Source organism: Lutjanus erythropterus, chromosome 1, assembly GCF_056507025.1.
Source record: "Lutjanus erythropterus isolate fLutEry1 chromosome 1, fLutEry1.hap2, whole genome shotgun sequence".
In the NCBI taxonomy this organism is placed as follows: domain Eukaryota; kingdom Metazoa; phylum Chordata; class Actinopteri; order Lutjaniformes; family Lutjanidae; genus Lutjanus; species Lutjanus erythropterus.
Window position 1 is genome coordinate 2820334 of NC_139317.1, and position 22222 is coordinate 2842555.

Sequence of the window (22222 nt, forward strand, 5' to 3'; positions counted from 1 at the left end):
TGAGTGCTGGTATACTGACCACATAAATACAATGATAACAATTAGAATACACGCTGCTGATGCTCAATAATGCAGAAGCAAAAAATATTTCTATAATATTTCTGACCAACGAGAGAACAGCTCGCTCATGCAAGGCGTTTCTTTACCATTTTTGAACCACTCATTAATGTTGCCATGTAAACACAATAAAAAAGGGGCAAAAGTATCAAGATAGTCTAATCAAAACAAAGCAAAGGAACTAAAGGTCTGAAAAAACTCAATAACTTGAATGCTAGTGATGATGACAACGCTTTACTATTTCATAGATTTATTTCACTACATTAGGTGTCAACTGAATGAATCCGAGTCCTAACACAGAGTCTGAATGTTTTGACTATGGATGTAGTTTCCCTGGCTATACAAGGCAGAGCTGCAAATAAAGGCTTTGGCATCCCACAAGTTTGTTTAACATCAGTTCTTACAAACTGATGTTCCAGGAAAGTTGGGATGCTATGAGTTAGAGCACTGTGTAATCCCCTGTGCTTTCTACTTTATATGTAGGTCCCTCACAGTCTACAGACCTCTCTGCATTCAGTGTTGTGATCTGTGATGTGTCATATTCTGAGCTGTGATCACTCACAGTCTGCATGCCTCACGGTTCCCTCATGTTCATTTAATAAAATGTGGAACAAAGCTTGAGAATAAACAGCATCTTAACAGACTACAACAACGCTTAACTGATAACCTGCCTCTTATGCATCATTAAAAACTGGAAATCTGATCCCTTTGTTTTAAATGTAAGACCATGGAGGGTAGAAACATGAGTCATTAATATAACAAAAGACCTGCAAGCAGATGGACAAAGCCAGGATCACTACTCATTCCACATTACGTTATTCAAACAGTCGAAACAGAAGGACGGCTATGACAATCTAATCACTGTAAGGGGATTACTACATATTAATTATATGCACAGTAAGGCTTAAAGATATTTTTGAAAACAACACCGCAAAGTTTTTGTCCTGCAAAATACCTTGGAATAACGCAACATCCTACATAGAAGCAGTATTTGAAATAAAAGAAACAAAACTGTTTTAACTCCTTGTAACTGTTAGAAGCCAAAATCTAAAAATGTCAACTGGGACAAAGATTGTGATTGGTCATTATGTTATTTAGTAGATTAGAGAAGTCATCAAAAAATGAACTTTGCTCATTTAAATTTAATCAAAGACTAAAATGTCTTATAGCATACCATGGTGAGTCTAATTTGCCTTTGTTCACACCCCAATGCACCCTGCAATCAGTCGACCATACAAGTCCCCAAACCATACTTGGCTCTGGTAAGACTTTCTCTACTGTGGGATCCAAAGATCGGTAAGAGCTGTCATCTAAAAGAGAGATTTACACTTTGGCTGACAGTAGGGCTGCACAATTAACCAAAATTGCAATATGGCTTACTGCAATTTCGAAATCGCAGGAGGCATAAAATTTGTTAATGGCAATACATGTGCCAAAAAACCATTTAAAATGAAATACTGTCGAGCTGCAGACATGTCCTGGCCTGGGCATCATATCCTGCAGACTTGAGAAAACATCTCTGTTCTTTCTTCGTTCCATCCTAGCTGACAGCACAGTAAGAAGCCATGCAGGAAGGGTGCTCCTTTGAGTAGGTATACGCACAATTAAGCAACTTAACAATTACACGTCGCCACCCTCGCTAGTCAGCACCAAAATTACTCGTCAACTAGACTAGTTAATATTTTATTAATGTACAATGCCAGTTAATTGTTGTGTCCAAGATGGTACACAGGAACCCACCACTTGCCAATGCTGCAGCCTTGGCAGACAGCTACCCCCTCTCCCCACGCTAATGCCTGGATAGCCTGGATGTTGTAAGCCAGGAAGGTGAAAAGTGGGACAAATGTGTCCCCTAAAACCAGTGTGCTTTGGCAGTGTTTTGATCTAGAAAATGAAAACAAGACTGCATGCAGGCTGTGTCAAAACAAACAGGCATATGACTACTTGACCAAAGCAGTGCTAGCACTGCTAACATTAGCCATACATGACAAACCAATCTGACACAATTTACCCAGATGCAGTGAATCTGCTCAATGCTATGACTCCGAAAGTTATGCTTCCACTCACCTCACGAAAGTAAATGAAATATATTGAGCCTGAATACACAGGTGAGTGCAAAATGATCGCATGCAGATTGGAGCGCAAGCATCAAAAAATGACAGAGAATTTAAAATAGGATTTGGTTAATGAAGAATGTGAATAAAGGTTTCAAATGGCTTTTAAATACACACAATATTTTTAGACAGTGTCTTCAGTATTAACAAATGGTGCTCAATTTTGACTGTTTGAGTGTTTTCTAACTTTTAGAATAGATGATAAGTCTAATTTAAAATTACTATTATTACTATTTTTTTTTTTATTTAAATGACATTACAATGGACACTTTTTCTCTTTGATTGTATAAACAACTAATGTTTTTACATTAGAATATTGATGATGTGAAATGCCAGCAGATGCTAAGATGTGAGTCTTGACCATAACAGGGCGAGACTTGACGGATATTGTCTTGTAGGACAGCTCAATAGAGGATGGCTACTTCAGCTGACAAATCTCTATCATCTCAGAACATATATCATCATATCATCCAACTCTACAGTTGGGGTTTCTTTGAAAAATACAGAAAGATCTCTCTCACTTACCTGTGGCAAAGCAGTGTTAAGTTGTCTCTGCAGTGAGTCCCTTTCATGGCTGACTTCGTGTAGTTTGCTCTGGGTCAAGCCCAGATTCTCCTGAGTCTCTCTCAGAGTGTCAAGAAGACGATCCCTCTCCTCCAGCATGGACACCATCAGTGACTCAAAGTGACCCTCTGAGTCCGACTGCAGTGGGGAGCCAGAGCCCCGACGACCGCTGCCGCCTCCCCCACCGGGCCCTTCGGCCTCGCTGATGGTTGGCATCACCTCGCACATCATCTGAGACCATAATCAGGACAAGGCAGAGTAGGGACGAAGGAGATGTTTACAGTTAGACGGGAGATGAGAATTATGGCATGAAGACAAAGGGAAAAGTAAAGTTGTCACAGGCATGCGGAGAAATGCTACATTTCAGTATTAAGACATCAATAGACCATTTTCACAATAGACATTTTGACTTATTACAGCAGGAAAAGCACAAGTGGAATAATGGCAGTAAAGATAGTGCAGTTCTGCCAAGTGTCCCAGTGGACCAGTATGCACAATACCAGAGTCCTAGAATTGACTAAATCCAATGCAGTTGTTTTTAAATCTACTGATTACACCTGTGTTTTTCCTGCTATGAGCTGTCAAAATCTCAGCTGTGAAAAAGGTCTATTGGACTAAATCCTCTGCGAGCATATTAAGGGTAAGTTCACCCAATGGATCTCTGGCAATAACAGTCAGTGAAAATACTGAAAACTCGTCAGTGAGGTCAATGGATCTCCTGTGTAATCCTGCTCTTCTTTCTGAAGGACACTTTACCATAAAATTTTCAAAAGCATTTCTTCAGTGCATTGAGAACTAGGGGTGTAAGAAAATATCAATGCACTTGAGACCTTTTGTAACTGACACTTCCTAAAAATTGCATTCAAAAATCCAAAACATTCACAACAAATCCTTTCTTGTGTGAAAGTCGCATAAGAAATTGATCTGACTCTAAAATATTACTCCTGTAAAACTTAACAAAATGAAACTTAAAATATTACTCCTGTCAAAGGAGAGTTCAGTTTGTTTTGTTGTTTGTTCAGTTTTCAGTGGGATCCTCAACCAGAGCCGGAACATGCACATGGGTTTTGATTCATTCTCCTCCTAGAAAACTATGACCATGTGCACCCAAAAAGTGTTGAACAGTAGAGAAAAGGTAATAATTTTACGGATAAAAACTACATGGGAACAATATTACCAATTGATGCCATAAAATGATCAGTAATGAGAACTATATGATTCATCACGCAGTAAGAAACATTGGAGCTTCATTGTAAATGTAAGTGGTTTTAAATCTGGCTTTAACTCCACACATTTCTAGCTCTAAAACAGTCCCCATCTTGACAGATTTGAGGAGACAGTTGGCAAGTTTAAAAGCACACCTCTGAGTTGATTTAATCAGCATACTTTGCAGATGGCAAACCACTCACCACTACAACAGCTTACTGACTAAGCAGCCAGGACAAAAAAGCTGAACCTCCTGCTAATTGTTACTAATGGCTAACTACTACTGGAATAAACAATCACAAAGAAAACAGTCTAGCCAACCTACATTAGCATGATTCAGAAAAGAAACGAGACCCTTAGATTGATCACAGGGAACTAAAAAAAGCTGTCATGTAGGGCTTTTTGCGTAATGTCACATCTAACAACAGCTGGTAAGGAAGGTCTGGGGAATTAGAACCACCCTCCACACCAAGGAGCTTAGGTCCTGTAGACAGACTGTTAGACAAAAAGCCAAGAATCATGTGAGCTGGATTTAACATACCTACAAGGGACAACAATTTACAAAGTGGAACAAGTCCAGTAGGAACTTAGTAGCAGCCAGAGCTACCCCTTCATCTTATTCTTTGCATCGCCTGAGATGCCAAAAGCCATTTGCTTTCAGAAACCACTGTGTTCGCTTCAGTGCACCAACACTCAACTGTATCTTCCAACAGAGCTGCACCATACCTGTTACATGCAAATTAACCAGACAAAAATCAATCTGCCGTCCCTAATTAACTCAAATAATGACCTGCATGTTTCAGATGATCAACAACACTATTTCTGGTGGAAGGAGCCAAACTTAACCTAATTTATCAGAAGCAAAATACAAAACCAACGCTCCATATTGAGGTCAAGCCACTCAGGCTCAACAATGTTTATGAGGGGGAGGGTCACTCAGCATCCATGAGAGGGAGTGACAGATGGTGGGTCCAGAGTAACTTAGCACAGACATCACATACATCAAAAAGTAAAGATGACGAACCACAACCTGGGAGCAGGACACTTAAAAAGACTTGTAACACCTTTAACCACTGTCACAAAAGGAACATATGTTTTTTATCTAAGAATAAAGCACATATACTTCAGCCTAAAACTGAAGTACAGTTCAATCAATGTTATCCAAAGGAGTGCTGCACTGGGTCAAAAAGTTATGTAGTGGATGTAAAAATCAGAAATCAGGTGCTTTTCAAGGATAGGGCCAGCAATTAGAGAAACAATGACTGCGTGATGTAAATCCATGCTACTGGTTGGCTGTCTAGAAAAATCTGAAGCCTAAATCCTTTATTAACTAATGGGTTTACTAATGTGTTCCACTCAGCAACTCTGAGATACATAGACCTTTAGTGGACATCTATAACAGACAGTCAGATGGACCGTCACTGTTAGGGGTGATATTATGTTTTGTGATACTGTATTGAAAGACTGAAAGAAACTACCACTTTTCACTGTCAATTAATCTGTCAATTATTTTCTTGATAGTATTGCAATATATCAAATTGTGACCCCTGTGTCTTGATATGAATTATCTGCTGAATTATCAGCACATTCTTACCAAAACACAGCCTTAGATCTTGAAGCAGGTCACTTAAATAGACTTATCTTTTTAAACACTTATTACATGTATAGGAGCATTTTTTGAGTATATCCTCACATGAGACAAAGATGATACAGGGATATCAGATAAGGAAATCTGACAGGACAGAAAAGTGAAGGGACCACCACTTGTGACTCAGTTTAAAGAGTCATTTAATTTGTGAAATTATACTTATACTCAAGTATCAAACTAATAATCGTAGCATTCTACAGTTGTGGTTCCTGTAATGGAGAATAGAGTACATGTAATTCAGATTAAACCTCAAACCACAGGACAGTTCAATCAGTGTCAATCAGTGTTATCCACACACTCAATCACATCTGAAAATATGGTTGGTCACTTCTAACATAAAACTTTAACTTGTGCTATACGTTGTTCAGTGTTCAAACAACTTTATCTCACCTTTGAATAATAACGTGATTCCAAATGCCGTTGTGATCCACGTTATTTTATGATGCCAAGTAAACGTCAACAAAGTCCAAGTACTCCAATTAATGTTACAACCTTGTCAAGCTTCACAAACATCCAGAGTCATTCAGATCATATAAATTCCATTCCGAGGCTGGGATGCATTAAGGCTGTGAAAAAAGGGATAATATCCTAAAGGCCTCAAAGCAAAACCCACATAAAGTGAGCAGGGGGCAGTATTCCAAGTTTGGCCGGCTAACTCAACGTTAGCAAGCTAGCACTAAGTAAGCTGGTGATTCGATGATTGCATATCTGGATTTGGAAGTAAAGTGTCTATCGTTGCTTATCAAAACAAACGGCCATCCTTGGAAATAAAGTTCAATAAACCGTATATAACATTTCCTAACAGGTAGACATGTGATGGTACTGTTAGGTGACGTGGAAACAGCTGTAGCCCGGCTAGCGTTAGCTAATTTGAAGCAGAGTTCTTTGGCTTGAAGTCAGTTTAAAGTCGACCGCTAGCCGACGTTAGCTACTAGCCTGCTAGGTAGCTAACACTTGCTAGTTTCATATACTAACTTAGCTAAGATAACGTCAAGTAGTTATCTAAGAATAAGCTCTATTTCGTATAAAAGTAGACAACATGATACAGTATCTCATAACTTTTTGTCTTACATTATCGAAAATACTAAAATAAGTTTTAAGAATCCTGAAATAGGTCTCCTAAGCTCTGCTGAAATGATTAATCTATCAAGTAGCGTTAGCCCAGAAGCTAACGTTAGCTTCCCGTCGACTCGTCACCACATCACTGCTCGGCTCGAAAACTTCCAGCTAACATTGAACGTTAGCGACGTTTTGGTCCGTCTGGAAAATCCAAACCACAAAAAGAAACTTATATTCCCTTCGTTTCCGCCCGAGTTTCTGCTCTCCTCTCGGTATTTCCACCCGAAAAGGTCCGTCGGTCCGGTCCTTCCCTGTCGCCACTGCCTGCCAGCCTCGGCAGTCGGGACAGCCAATGGTGGGCTCAGTGTGGCTAGTAGCACTTTTCATTAGCCTGCCCGGTAGTCCAGGGAGGAGAGGAGAGGAGAGGAGAGCAGAGCGTCCCAAGCTGGCAACAGGAGGAAAGAGAACAGCAGCAGCAACACTGTCAGTTCCTGTAGGAATACTGGGACTTCAGCATCCACACAGATCCAGTTAAAAAGTGCAGTTTGTAAAATATGGGAGGCCATTTACAATGCAATGAAAAAAATATAATGTATTTAATAATTATAATGAAAACTTTACCAAAATAATGACTTAATATCCCAAAATAAGAAGAAACTCGAAATAATGACTTAGTGTCTTAAAATAATGAGAAACTTTCTCAAATAATGATTTACTCATCTCTAAATAAAAAGAACATTTCTCAAAATAATACTTATCTCAAAATGAAGACTTAATATCTCAAAATAATAAAAAACTTTTTTTTAAATAATGAATGTCTTATTGCATAAAATGATTTAGTATTTGTAAATAATTATTTAGAGAAAGTTTCTCATTATAATGACCTACAGGATCCTATTTCTCAGAATAATACTTATATCAAAATGAATACTCAGTATCTTAAAATAATGAGAAACTTTCTCAAAATTAAGAGTTACTTATCTCAAGATAATGAAATTTCTTTTCAAAATAAAGACTTAGTATCTTAAAATAATGAGAAACAGTCTAAAAGTAATGGCTTAGTATCTCAAAGTAAAAAGAAACTTTCACTAAATAATGACAACTTAATATTTAAAAAATAATGAAATAATGTGAAAAATTTAATTAAATAATCACTTGCTTATCTCAAAATGATGAGTTAGTATCTGAGAAGTTGTTATTTTGAGAAAGAAATGGGCTTCCATGTGAATATAACATTTTGTTGTGCATTTCCAACCAGGTTTTTGTGGTGCAGTGGTGTCCCTTACTAACATGATCTTCCAAGAATCCGTCATAGTGACATTTTAAAGGGGAGACCTATTGGTAATTCTCGTTAAAAAATGATAAAAGTCTTCTAAGATGCTTAAAATGTTAGCTCTGATAGGAAAAAAAAAGGCAACAGACCTGTGAAAATCCAACAAGAACCAAACATTTTTCTTATTAAGTTGATTTTTTTTAAGTCATAGGAAGTCTGATTTTATTTTTAATTTTTTAGAAATCTTAACAGATATTTTTTTTAACCAATGGGAAAAAAATAGATCTCCAATTATATTTCTGTGAAAATCTTCTTTAAAAAACAAAACTGTTTCAGTTCCCATAGGGTTTATAAAAATGTATGAGAATCTTAAAGAGTTCTATTGGAAAAGATGAAAATCATGTAAGCTGGGATTTTTTGTCGTGGGCAAAATCAGAATTCTATCAGTTATGTATTTAAGTTCCACTGCATTGATGAAGTCAAATGAAATAATCAATTATGTATTTCATGTAGTCTATTATATACCAATACTGTAATAAAAATAAAAGGCTCAACACATAACGCCTACTAAACATCAGCTGATTTCCTGTTATATTGCAGATATCCACCCACAATAAGTTTATTTAAATAAACAATAACAAATGAACAAAATCGCTGTATAGTGTGACTGAAAACAAAATGTACTTTTTCCTCCTTGAATTAATGTTGAACTAACTTGAAAATCTGTTTTAATTCAGCTTTCTAAATCTACAAATGGCACCAGGCAAAATGTGGGAGCAGGCATGATGGCTCAGATGTGTTTATTACACTTTATTATCTTTACAAATGTTTAACCAGTTCCCTGAGTGACCTACATTCAGCTGGTGGAGATGAAGCTGCTGATAAAAAACAGCTCATGCTGAGGGGACTAATGGCAAAGAGAAAACAGTTGTGCCATCTTGTGGTGCATCAGAACAACACAACTTGTATTTATAATGCAGAAGGTGAAGTAATGTGACGTCTCATCAGGAAAATAAAAAATGTTGCATAACTGCAATTTGACAGAATTTGACCATTTTTACTCCACAGCTTAGAAGAAAGATCATTTAATATAACCTCATTACATGTATGGATTGTGAAGAACAAACGCACCATAGACTTTCTTTATTTGCTGATCCCGGGATTTTTTTTTTTTTAATATTTAAAGGGACAGTTCACCCCAGATAGTGCTGTTTATCCATCTATACTGTCTTGGTGAGAGCTGCTGAGTTTTGGAGATATCAGCTGTAGAGATGTCTGCCTTCTCTTCAGAATAATGGGACTAGATGGCACTAGTCCTCTGGGGCTCAAAGCACCAAAATACGCATTTGAAAAACTCAGCAGCAATGTCTCTTTACAGAGATCATGTCCTGGTTGCTTAGAATAATCCACAGACCCTGTTGTGAGCAGTTTTGAGTAAGAACACTTTTCTTCTTGCAGTAGAATCTATCAGAACTACTTTCTTTCTATTTTAAGACAGTGGTTTCATGTAGTTCCAGAAATAACAGACCTGCTGTAACTGACCAGAACCGAGTATTTAAAAGCCATGTAATAAATATATAACACATATATAACACAACATTACAAACACGCCATGATCTTTCCAGTAAATGTGATCATGGCAAAATGCCATCAGTCAGATGGGGCTACCAGATTTGTGTAAAGGCATTTAATTTACAAAATAAAGCCAATGCTAAAGTTAGCTTAGCTGCTTGTATACCAGACAGACATGACGTAGCACCGTGCTTTGCCTCTGCCTTACACTACCGTACCTAACCTTAACTAGGAGCGAAACAATACTGCAATGATCCTTTGCCCTTCGCTGTATAATGGAGACCATATGTGTGCCAGGTGTTTCCAGAGAGTGGAAAAAATTGCATTTGGAGTAAATGTTCCTGAATTAAGAATTAAAAAGAGACAAAGAGTTTCAGAACATGTTTGAGTTTTCACAGCAGAGATTCTGGCAATATTTGTGGGTGTTTTGGTGAGTAGAGGACAGTAAACTAAACAATTTACTTGGGATGGGTGATAACAGATGGTTTCGATCTGACACAAAGAAAAACCAGGGCCAGAATCACCGATACCAGTACTAGTATTGATACTTATTTATTGTTAAAAGCAGCTAATGTACCATCATGTAAGGGAGCAAAATGTTTGATAATTTAGTTACTATTTTATTATGTTACAACCAAACATGAGATATGTCTTTTACAATTCTCTGTTAATTACGGGCATGTTAAAACAAGTTTTTCAGGGTAAATAAAGAAATGTTAATTGTTAAAATGATCACTGCACACATGCACACATCAATAATGGATGGATGGATCCATTTTTTGGTATCAGTCCTACTGATTCTACTATTGATTCCTGAATCAAGACTTTGTATGGGGTAATATTGATACTTTTGAGATTGATTGATTTGATCTGACTTTTCAACAAGTATGACGGCAGTTAGTAGCAGGGTTAAAAAAAAATACTGAGCTCATAAATGCAAGTGCCCCAAACATCAACCTATAAAGTGGTCAAAATCAAAACATATATGTAAGAGAATGTTTGTTTATTAATGATCCATGAAGCAAGTTTATTATAATTGATATAAGTGACATGCAATGATTGCATTTGGCAGAGGAATGATTATGATTGCATACGGCTTACTGTAATATATAATTGTAAAAGCAGTTGAAGAGCTACATGGGATCCCAGAACAAGAAACACCACGACCGAACACCCTGCAGCTGCAGTATGATCATCTTTCAGTGTTAAATATAAAACCTTCTGTCAGTTTTAGTATTTGTACTGACACAGATTTTCCCTCACTTAAGTATCTTCTCTTTCAGCTTATAAAAGTATAGCTGAGGACACCTCTAAAGATGTTAATATAAAATTCATCCATTTAAACATGCACATAAGTAGATACATGACCCAATCCCTCATAGCAAATCAAAATAGCTGTATATGTTCAAATGTAATTAATACAGAATTAATATTCTGCTCACACTGCTGTCTTAACTTTCAAATTCACGCAGAGGTTGGTATCTGACCCTTGATATTTTGGTTTTGTACATGACCACTGCACAGATCATTCCAACAGCTGCAAGAAGACATCCAGCGATGAAAACCAGGTTCAGATTCAGGTTCACCACTGGAGAAAAGAGAAGCGTTATTGGAATCTGATCTGAAACAGGGCAGGTGTGCTGTTAAGAAAACGCTCCCTGCTTTCATACCTGGGCCTTCGGTTTGATCAGCTGATCTCTTCAAGCGGATGGGACCCTGGGAAATGAGATGCCTTGCGCTCTGGGTGACACCCTCTCTGTTCTCATGGTGGAGGTCACGGCCTGACCGTCTGATGCATCCCTTTGCACACCTGGAGCTGCGGTCTCCGGCGTCACACATCATGACTGAGCAGCAGATGAACACCTGAAAACAACAGGACACACCGTCATTATAGCAGCAGGCAAACCTCTGCTCCACTTTGCCTCTGCAGTGCTGTTCGACATAAATGATTCCATCTGTTTCAAGTGGTACATGTTCACTTTCAAAACTTGAGAAACAAAAATTGGTTGAATTCACCCTGTCAGAGTTTATTTGAGACATAATGTTTCAGCCACAAGAAATCTGGTGTGGCTGTTTTTATGACCCTCAAGTGTGGAACACACCCCCTCAAGATCAAAGAACAGCAAACTCCCATGGGACTTTAAAAAAAGTTGTTAAAGACCCGCCTTTTAATTTGGGGTGAATCTGTCATGTTTTATTGTATTATGATTTGTTTCTGTTGGTTTTGTTTGTCTGTTTGTTTCATCTGTTTTTGTTTAATCTGATCTTTTGTTAAGAACTTTGGGCTGCAACTTTTCATGGAATGTGCTTTATATAAAAAAGTTAGTATTATTACATGATTATAAGCATATGAGCAATCCCAAAACTTTACCTCTTACATTTATGGACATGGACACAAATGTTCCTTTTTTCATGACATTCAGCACAACTTTCAAACTAATGTATTATCTGCTGTTGTTCTCATTCTGTGGTCAATCTCACCAGAGCCGGTTGGCCCTATACGCTCACTATGCAAGTTTTGTAGGGCCCTGCCTTCCCTTTGTGTCAAAGCAAGTGAATGTTTGCAATGTTCAATACAAATTCTGAGGTCTTTGCCAATAGTATCACTTTTGAGCAACTAGGAGCACAAATCCTCTGGCCAGTCAGGTGAGCAATTAAGCTACATCTTTGCCAATCTACAATTATTATCCTTAAATAGAAAAAAAAAACAAAGAAGTAGGTGTTGATTAGTGACCTTTCTGTCTGCCTCCATCAAAGTTGAAGAACAACCCCACCGAGTGGGCAGAGATGGTACGTCCTGATATATAAAACTACTTTACTGCATCGCCTGGTAATGTGTTTCTGATATCTGACTGTTTAAGACACTATTTTGTCGAACTGAACAATTTTGAAAAATTCCGATTATTTTGACTAATATTGCAATTGGGATGTAATTTGCCGTAAGTTTTTTGACACATTTTGCCTTTCGCAAATATTGCACCTCCTGCAATTTGAAAATAGTGGAAAACCACATTGCAATTTCGATAAAATTTCAATTAATTCTGCCGCCCTACTATTTTGCTCAAAGAGATGCCTTGCTACAACCTGTGGCTTTAGATGATATATATTGCTTGACATTGTGACTTTGATGCCTGATGAACGTTCATGACCAAAACCTTGAGCCTCTGATAAAGTTAGCTCTTACTGTTTCAGGAATTCAACCTTTTCGACCACATTCAAGTGTGCACTTTAAGAATCAGATCTATTCATAGAAGCATTGAGTGATTATCATAGAGATATTTACAGTCACTTGCCCCAGTATAACAGCATAATCCATTCTTTACCTTTTCATGCAAGCCGATGAACTTGAAGGCCTTCATGCTGAACCTATACTGTCTCTTGTGACCGGAGGTATAGGCTGTAACAGTCGAGTCTATTAAACACCTAGTCATGTAAAAAAAGAGAGGAAATGTTGCTTCTGTAACTGGATGCCATTACAGGGGCAGCACAAAATATTTTTCTATCAAAGGTATTTAAATGATAAAGAAAGGACAGAGAAGCAGACATGGTCATATTGGGTTTGGAGAAGCAGCAGGAGTACCAGTGTAGCTAAACAATATAGTGCTGTGGACAGGATCAGCAGCCAAATGTCTTTTAGACAACTAAAAATATAAGAAGATTATTTGCAAATCATTGCATTCAGTTTTTTTCATTTTACACATTTTTTTTAGATTTTGGTTGTACTTGTTTACAGGTCAGTCTCACCGTGTCCAATATGGTGGCGACTTTGATATACAATCCAAAGTCTAATGCGGCGTCTCTGTATACTATACATGTCTATGACTGGGTCCACTTTCATGGAGGCCACAATGTTTCTAAAGTCGCCCAGAACAGACAAACCAAAGCGAGCTCTGTACACTCACCACTAGATGTTCATAAATACTTTGTTATGTCCTCCACTAGGGGGAGTGCTCATGCCTACCCATTTTCAATGATGCTGTAGGTTGGGTTGAAGTTTGGGTTGTCGTTTGGTGCAGCCTTGCAGGACTCCACAAACAGCCTGGTGTTGGGGACCGAAGAGGTGGCCTCTATCTGCATGTACATCATACCTCCTAAGTGATACTCAATGGGGTATGAACCAGGATCAATCATGGTTGTGAATTGGTCAGATGTGTAGAACAGAAACTGGTAGATGAACGTGCCAAAGCCTTTCTCTGTCACTGTGAAAGTCTTCCTCTGCGCCATGAAGCCCAGTGTCACGTTTCCCCGTTTTGGGTACTGGCAGTAGAACCGCATCTCCAGGAGGTGTTTCCTTGTGATCAGGTCTGCCGTGTTCTCAATTGTGGTGATTTCATTCTTGAAAATGATGTTGTTATCATCCTCCTGCAGAGTAAGAGTTTTTATATATATATGTATGTATGTATATATATATATACCAGCCCCTGTACTGCTAATTAAAAGGAAAAACATTGCTACAAGCTGAGAGAAGAACAAATGACCCTGTGTTACCTCCATCACAGTACCACAATCGGTAAGCGGGATGACAGCGACGATGTGAGATCTGTTGGAGTGTTTCGTGAAGCTGCAGTCTGCAGTGCCGGTGGAGGCACTGAGCCGCAGATGATTCTCATCGACTCCAGAGAACGAAGTTCTTTCAACCTCTACTTTCATTTTGGTGTCACTGCAGATCACATTGGTTTTCACTAGAGCAAAGATACACAGTATACTTGTGAACCATTTATACACATTATGCTGACAACCGGCTTTAAAGGGATAGTTCGGATTATGTGATGTGGGGTTGCGTCAGTAGTCCGTGAATTTACCTACAGTAGATGCCAGTCGCCATGCCTCCAATTTGGAAAAGCAGAGACAACAGCATGGAAGCAATAAACTGCGCTGGACAGGGTCAGCGGCAAAAGCTATTTTAGACACTGAAAAAAGGTCCATCTAAAGAAAGATTCATATCAGTTTAAGTCTACGCTATATTTAAAATATTTTCACTACTTTATCTTCCTATTAGACAACCTTTTCTAACAAGAAAACTGCTGTTAAAAATCAAATATTGCTCTTTCTCCAAACCAACCAAACAAATCAATCATTTTACCTCACAGAACAGGGGAGTCGCTGGTTTGCTGCTGCTTCAATCGGTTAGTTAGTTTGTGTTAATGTGTGACTTTGGTGAAACCAAACTATCCTTTAAAAAAACAGAAGTCACACAAGAACACAAACAAACTGTCCAACTAAAGCAGCAGTAGACCAGCAGCTCCTGTGCCATGTGAGGTAAAATTTCTGATTTCATACACCATGACCGTGGGTGTGTACCTCATTCAACCCCACGTCAAATAATCAGAACTTCCCTTTAAGCAATATTTAATATATGACATGAATATATTGCTTAATGCTTAATTTCATATTGATATATATTGCATGTTAGTGTTGTCTGCTATAAGTAGGACATGGAGGTAAGCAGGTGTTTATTACCAGAAGGATCTCAAGGATGACATCATCCTGATAATCTGATCAGTAATTCAGGCCTACAGGGAGATTTTCTGCCCTCTAGTGGTTAAAAATGCAGCTTTCAAGGTTCCCCTTGCACATAAAATATTCCCAGGTGAGTGTTCTACTACTATAGATTTTTTTATTATTATTAATTTATTAGCGCTGCATTAATGTGTATGTTGCATTTTACTGCTGTTTAAGGTTGAGTTCATCATAACCCTCTAGCTGACCTCGACCGTTACATTTTGACCTGACGTGATGACGTCACGCCAGAGCAGGGGAATTAATTAAATTCTCATGTTTTGAACACCTTGTTTCATACATTTTCTCACAGGAACCTTATTATGTGCTTTACCAAATTTAATATAAATGTTCAGATAGTGTTATATTGTTGTTGCCTATTTACACACTGTGTGTGTCTCTCTCCCTAGAGTCAGATGAGTCCAGATTTTCAACGAGCAGTGAGCAGTTCTGGAGAGAGATATTTGATTCTCAGATCATCAGATATGGAGACTTTGGGTTGGTTGCTTGAGTTAAAATAAGAAGCCAAAGAAACCAAGATACTAAACCTTCACACTCCAAAATCTCAAACATGCAGAATCGACTTTCTGTGAAAGAGTTCATGGACGTCTGGCCTGTTCTTCATATGCAGTCTGAGGTAATGTGGTTCAGCTCATAGTTTTGCCTTATTTGATTATTCTTGAAATAATTAATTTGTTTTTACTGTGAATGATTTATTTTTACTTTATAGATTTGTTCGCAATAAGATATTGAGTTTATGTAGTGACTTTTATGTTATAAACATTATTAGTAATGCTACAAACAACATTTAGTCATAATTAGAATATTCTATTCTAATCCTGTTCTGAATTTATTATTTTTTCACAAACCTAGAACTTACTATACTTTTTCTTTTCTTAAATGTAGCTGTATGCAGAGTTCCAACATCTACCAGAACCAGCTTAACACATTGTACACACACTCTTCAACTGATGGACAGAAGGCTTCCAAAACACGATGCACGATGAACAGGTGATTATGCATTTCACAAGTTAAATCTTTGTGTGGTTTGGTTCAAATGAGTTTTAATTCCACAATTGCTCCATTCCATAATCTGTGTTTTTGCATGTACATGTTCTGTCTCTGATTGCACCACATCACTTGTGGATTTATTTTCAGATATTGTAGTGGCTGGTTGGTTGGAACGGTTTGGCATTGGGTTTCATGAATAGACTTGTAATGGAATTTACACTATTTTTTATCTTCTTAGGAACTTCATGATATCAACACAAGTTGTACCGCTGTTCTCCCTGCCCTTCCTGTGTATCTGTGTGAGGAAGTCTTTATAGCATGTGGTTAGAAAAATCAGGCCCATTCTTTATTAATACATTCATATTTTCATTTATTTCTAAGGATAACCTAATCAACATTTCTGTAAATGCGCCAATGTTAGCCAACCAGTTAGCAGGCTAATTTTCAACTTACAACATTTTTATGACAATCAGCTGTAATCAAAATTCTATGTTCACCACACCCTTAGTTTCCATGGTTTTTCAGTGGATGTGATTAGTGAATGATCCTTTTTTCATTCTTTTAGGATGAATTTTTAAGGATGATTAGGATGAATTGGGTGAACCAGATCTTTGGGATGCATCAGTGGGACTCCGTACAGCTGTTAGCAACGATTCTATGAGTCTCACTCTGGTTCATTACCACCCTGTGAAAATCTGTCATCCTAGGTGATCAGCCTCCCCACATTGTTGATGCCTTCTTGGTAATGTTCAGTCTGATCGATGCACAACATCTCAGCTCACCAGCAGAACCATAAACTGTCACCAAGGCTGCAGACTCAAGAATGACTTGATGACACCTTTAGAACTCAAGATCTAAACAGATTTTGTGGATTCTGCAAAGGAATAGTGGACTTCAGTGGCTCACTCGGTTACAGCACGGTCCACAACATAAATATGTCGTTATCCATGTTGACTACTGTTTTGCTCATTGTGTTGAAATTGCTACTGTAGTCTACAGGGACCCACCTTTCTGGTTATGTCCGATGGCCAAAAGTATGCCACACACTACCTTCATAACTGTTAAAGGGATGGTTCATGTTATTTAAAGTGTGGTTGTATGAGATACTTACTATAGTCAGTTTATTGCCCACAGTAGATGGCAGTTTGACACGCCTCGAGTTTGGAGAAGCAGCAGGAGTACTGGTGTAGGAGAGCTAAACAGTGTACTGCTGTATACAGGGTAAGCAGCAACGTATATTTAAACCACTTAAAAGTGTTTCTCCCAACAAAAAAACCTATTTAACTTCATACAGTATTTAGAATATTTTCACTGCTTTACCTTTCTGTCAGCCAGCCTTTTCTAGCTGTTATACGAACCAAATGTATCTCTAAACGTACATTTAAACTGATACAGATTTTTGTAAGTGGCTACAATATGTTATATATTGTTGCTGACCCTGTACTCAGTAGTACATGCTATGCCTCTGTACTGCTATGCTTCTACAAAACTGGGGGCGTGTCGACATCCATCTACTGTAGGTAATACATAGACTCTCAATTGCTTTATCAGTTGTCATGTTATTAAATGTTAGCTTTATATCATTATAGATCTTTTATATTTAACTTTAATGATCCCCTTTTATTTACTATTTTATGTATTTCCTCCTTCTTGTTAATTGTATTTATTATATGGATGTTGTGTTTGAAGCACACTGAATTTCCCCTGTGTATGAAATGTGCTATGTAAATAAATTTGTGAGATGTTGAAGGTCGCAATTTCAACGTTGATTCATCTTTCAAAATCAAAACATGATTAAACGGTGATTCAACTATGATCCATGACGTTGATTCAACAGTGAAAAAAAATGTTAAAATGCCAGCTGGGAAAGGCCATATCCAGTGCCAGTGTTTGGTTTGTCTGTTCTGGGCTACTGTAGCAATGTGATGGTGCAACATGGTGGATCTGCTCCCTCTGTAGATATAAAAGGCTTATTCTGAATTAACAATAACACAACAACTCTTCTTTTCATAGTACACCAGTGAAAATGTACTCTTAGATTACATATTTATGACATATTCTGACAATAAATCCCTCTAAATGTTATAAAGTGTTTCTTTAAGTTAAACACTGAAAATACTCCACAGCAAGTGAAACCCCTGCATTCAAAACCTGGAAGAAAAAGTGGTTTCACTTGCACATAAAATATTCCCATGTGAGTATTCTACTACTATAGAGTTTTTATTATTATTAATTTATTAGAGCTGCATTAATGTGTATGTTGCATTTTACTGCTGTTTAAGGTAGAACTCATTTTAAGTACCTTATGTACTGTCTGGTAATTAAATCTGCAGGAATGCATCATATTCAGTAAGATCATAATATGTAGTTGTCTGGTTAGAATCACGTGTGTCTAGAAAGTGATGTCAGGAAAAACAGCTGCTTTCAGTTTTCTGATGATGCATTTTCCAGCTCATCCAAGACATTTTTAAAAGTCAGGTTTGTAAGATTTAGGGGGATTTATTGGCAGAATATAACAGAAATGGAATATAATTTTCACAAGACTGTTTTCATACATGTGCAGTCACCTGAAAATAAGAATCGTTACCTCAGAATGAGCCCTTTATATCTACAGAGGGAGCAGAGGTTCCATGTTGCACCACCACGTTTCTACAGTAGCCCAGAACAGACAAACCAGACACTGGTTCTAGATATGGCCTTTTGCATTTTTGTGAAATGGAAGTGTGAGGTGATTCCCCAAAGCTACCAGGGGCCCCCAAACAGTGTTATGAAGTGATGGTCTGAGTTCAGTGACAGTATCCCCACTGATATTCAAAGTAAAGCTGTCACTGTCCAGAGATCAGTGGGGAAGCTTCACCTGGGCCACGAAGTACGAACATGCACACTTCAATGTACCATTTTTTTAATTTTAAGATAAATAGTCCAACCAATCACAAGACAACAGAGTGACACAAAAAATAATATAAAGCTTCCATAATTTATTCTTTAAGTCCTCGGGAGGAAATTAAGCCTCACCTGTCCCTCTTTCATTATCATCATTTAATAAAGTTCAGTGAGGGTGAAGATTTATTATTATTTATATTTGCTTATTTTATCACATAGATTTCTATTTCTATTACATTGACTATAGCATATGTATTTTTTATTGTATGTGTTATAATAAGGAAATGTTTTTTAATAACTTGATGAATATTTATAAAATATTCTACTCTGTGTAATGTTTTATATGGGAAAAAAAAATCAATTTTAGTTGCACAAATAATAAAACTCTGTTGAAGCCCAATACTTGTTGGGTCATGTCTTGAAATACCCCAACAGGGTAAAACAACCGGCTGGGTGACTTGTGTTAACTGCCACCTGAATGTGTCGTCTGGGAAAAACTATTTGGAGCCAAGAACAATTTTACCGATACACTTTTTTTTCTTGTAGATGTGTTTGTTACAGTTTGGCATTAGACTACTGATTAAATATTAGTTAATACATTTTAATTGGTTAAATTCTTAACGGCAATTAATTGATTAATAATTAATCAACTTCCAAACCTGTTCTGCTGCAGTGTTTTGTTTTACGCCTGTATGTCATTGTTTTCATTGGTCCAGCTGCAATCAGATCACCCGATTGGCTACAAAAATGCAGATGAAAGGTTTGGATATTAATTCAAATTGCATTCAGTACTCTATTATATTTTTAAAAGTAACTAAGTACATTACATGGTGTAATGCATACTTAAGTAGAAGTAAAAGTGCAGACTTTAAAATCTACGCATAAAACTACAAGTACCCTTTAAAAACCACTTAAGTATTTGTAATTAGTTACTTTCAGCCATGAGTAAATGCATTCACTCCCAGTTGAACCTGTTGAGCTCTGATTACGTAACAGATGTGACAAAACTTATTTTTCATTTCACAGTTAACACTATAACACATGTAAATCACCAAACATGAAAATACTCAGCATAAAAGTAATTATAACAAAAGTAACTAACAGAAATATGAATTTAAAAGATGTGACAACTTCATATCTGTTACTTGACTTTCCACCTGAGTGACATGAAGGTGTCAGAGGACTCGAACTTACCGCAGTGGACTCTCAGTCCTGTCAGTCCTGTCCCCAGCAGGACCACAACAGTGAGAAAAGACATTTTCCCCTCAGACCTCAGACCGGACTCCTGTCTGCTGCCTCAGTCTGCTGGACTCCCTCAGCACTACGTGTCATCCCGCCGAAAACAGCTGAGGTGGGCGGATTGATCCCCAAACGCACTACTGATACCCTTCTATTGTTTTGAATATCGATACAACAGCATCGACCCAAAATTAAAGACGGATCCATCACATGTTTGATCACATCCTCTGCTGCTGCTGCTGTGTGCATCCGTGCACTGATCACAGTGATTGATCACCTCTTCAGTTCAGATATGAGCATATATGAAATGATTATTTACCATTAAACACTCTCTTATGTTTATGTGATTAAATCAATAACAGAGTATATGGCACACATATATTCGGTGGTAATTACAACAAATATTCAGATGCAGCACATTAATATCACACTGTCTTTTACTTATGACACTTTGCTGTGCTTTTAATGTGAAAAATATCAATATTGAATCAATATCGGTGATCCTGGTCCTGGTGTGGTGTCATATCGAAACTTAACTTTGTGCCATCGCCCATCCCTGCCAGGGTCTGCTTCTGAGGACAGGCTGCGCCCTGCGTGGTGCATTCAGGGGCTGCTCGAAAATTATATAATAAATGTCGTCACATTTACATCCAACTTTTCGCTGCAGTGAGACAATAATGATATTTAGACTGGTCGTCAGCAAAGATTATTTATTAATTCATTCCCAAATAGTTAATTCATCAGTCAGTATCCAGTATTTGGCCCTCAGGCTTGTAGAATAATGGAATAACATAATCCTAGAAAAAGTAACTGAAGATAAAACAGACATTATCAGATTACTGACACATTTAGTAAAAATAGGGATTATTACTAGGATTTCAGTTTTAGAACAAAGAACGATCTCCTACCATGCACAGTGCACACACAGCTGCTAATGCATTATCATGGCCTGTACAGAAAAAATGCTTCACTGGGTGATAAATAAACTGTGCAAAACAAAGGAAGGAACAGCTGGACAAAATAATTAACCTGACAACAAACATAAAATACTTGATCTATTATTAATCAAATATTAAATTAATCTGCATCTATTTTTTTAATAAAGAAAATTCCAAATTCTCTGATTCCAGCTGGTTTCTTTACTCCTCTCTGACAGTAAACTGAGTATCTTTGAGTTGTGGACAAAAAAGACATATGAGGACATCATCTTGGTCTTTGATCAACATTTTTCACCATTTTCAGCACATTTCATTCAGCAAAAAAACTAATCAGTTAACTGAGAAATAATCAATTGAGTAAATCGATGATAATGAAAATAAATATTAGTTGCAGCCCTAAAAACACAATATGAGGCAAAACAATGTCAACATATCTTATACTGAGGTAATCCAAAAGTAACAGAGAGTAACCAAGTTACATTATTTTAATATTGTGATACTTGGATGATGTTACTGACAGTTTAACATGTAATAGGTAACTGTATCAGATTACATTTTTAAAGTAACCCTCCTAACCCTGTTGGTGCTTTAACACAACTTTTATTGCTACACGATGTTGATATGATGTTGATATGAAGGATATTAAAGTTGCACTGAACACTGAATTAGTACTTTAACTGAGGTGCTGTGACTTTAGACCAGGGGTGTCAAACATAGGGCCCATGGACCAAAACCAGCCCACCAAAGCATCCAATCCAGCCCACTGGGTGACTTTGCAGCGTACTTGCAACCCCTTTCAGACTTTAGACAGTGCCCTCTCCCAATTTCCTCACAGGGTCACAATTCCTGGCTTTCTCCCAGTTTTTGCATCCTTTCCCCCTTTTTTTCCTTGTCGAAAATTTTGTAAAGTCTTAATCCCTTCAGTCATCATTTATGAGCCACTAGAAGTGTGTGTTGGTGGCTGAATCTGCAGTAACTCTGTTGACTGCCTGCATTTTCTTATTTCTCTCTCTGTTTTGCTGTGTGAGGGACGGTTCACCAACATAAAATGTTTGTATTTGACATCTTGATGCGTTTAGGAACAGCTCAGACAAATCCCATTCAATCTACCATCATAGGAAAGGGGCACATTTTTATAAGAGCATCTTGACATACATAC

At 37.5% G+C, this 22222-nt stretch overlaps 2 protein-coding genes across 12 annotated transcripts in view; both read right to left on the reverse strand.

Annotated features, from left to right (window-relative positions):
• Positions 1 to 7097, reverse strand: part of ppfia1 (PTPRF interacting protein alpha 1) — a 55646-nt gene extending 48549 nt beyond the window's left edge. For 7 of the 11 annotated variants that reach the window (XM_084717971.1, XM_084717715.1, XM_084718060.1 and 4 more), the window contains exons 1-2: positions 5980 to 7097; positions 2697 to 2966 (exon numbers count right to left, since the gene is read on the reverse strand). In XM_084717971.1, coding sequence (XP_084574097.1) covers positions 2697 to 2966 — 270 coding nt within the window. In that variant the 5' untranslated portion in view covers positions 5980 to 7097. The remainder of the gene's footprint in view (positions 1 to 2696; positions 2967 to 5979) is intronic. The other 4 variants (XM_084718205.1, XM_084717799.1, XM_084718144.1 and 1 more) reach the window with 2 other exon arrangements.
• A 3382-nt stretch (positions 7098 to 10479) lies between these two features.
• LOC146332468 (CUB and zona pellucida-like domain-containing protein 1) lies at positions 10480 to 20239 on the reverse strand. The gene is made up of 6 exons (XM_084718372.1): positions 20081 to 20239; positions 13982 to 14175; positions 13455 to 13855; positions 12817 to 12916; positions 11164 to 11356; positions 10480 to 11081 (listed from the first exon to the last, which is right to left on the reverse strand). The coding sequence occupies exons 1-6, from the start codon at positions 20142 to 20144 to the stop codon at positions 10945 to 10947; spliced, it is 1089 nt and encodes a 362-aa protein (XP_084574498.1). The 5' UTR covers positions 20145 to 20239; the 3' UTR covers positions 10480 to 10944.
• Between the last annotated feature and the right edge of the window lie 1983 nt (positions 20240 to 22222).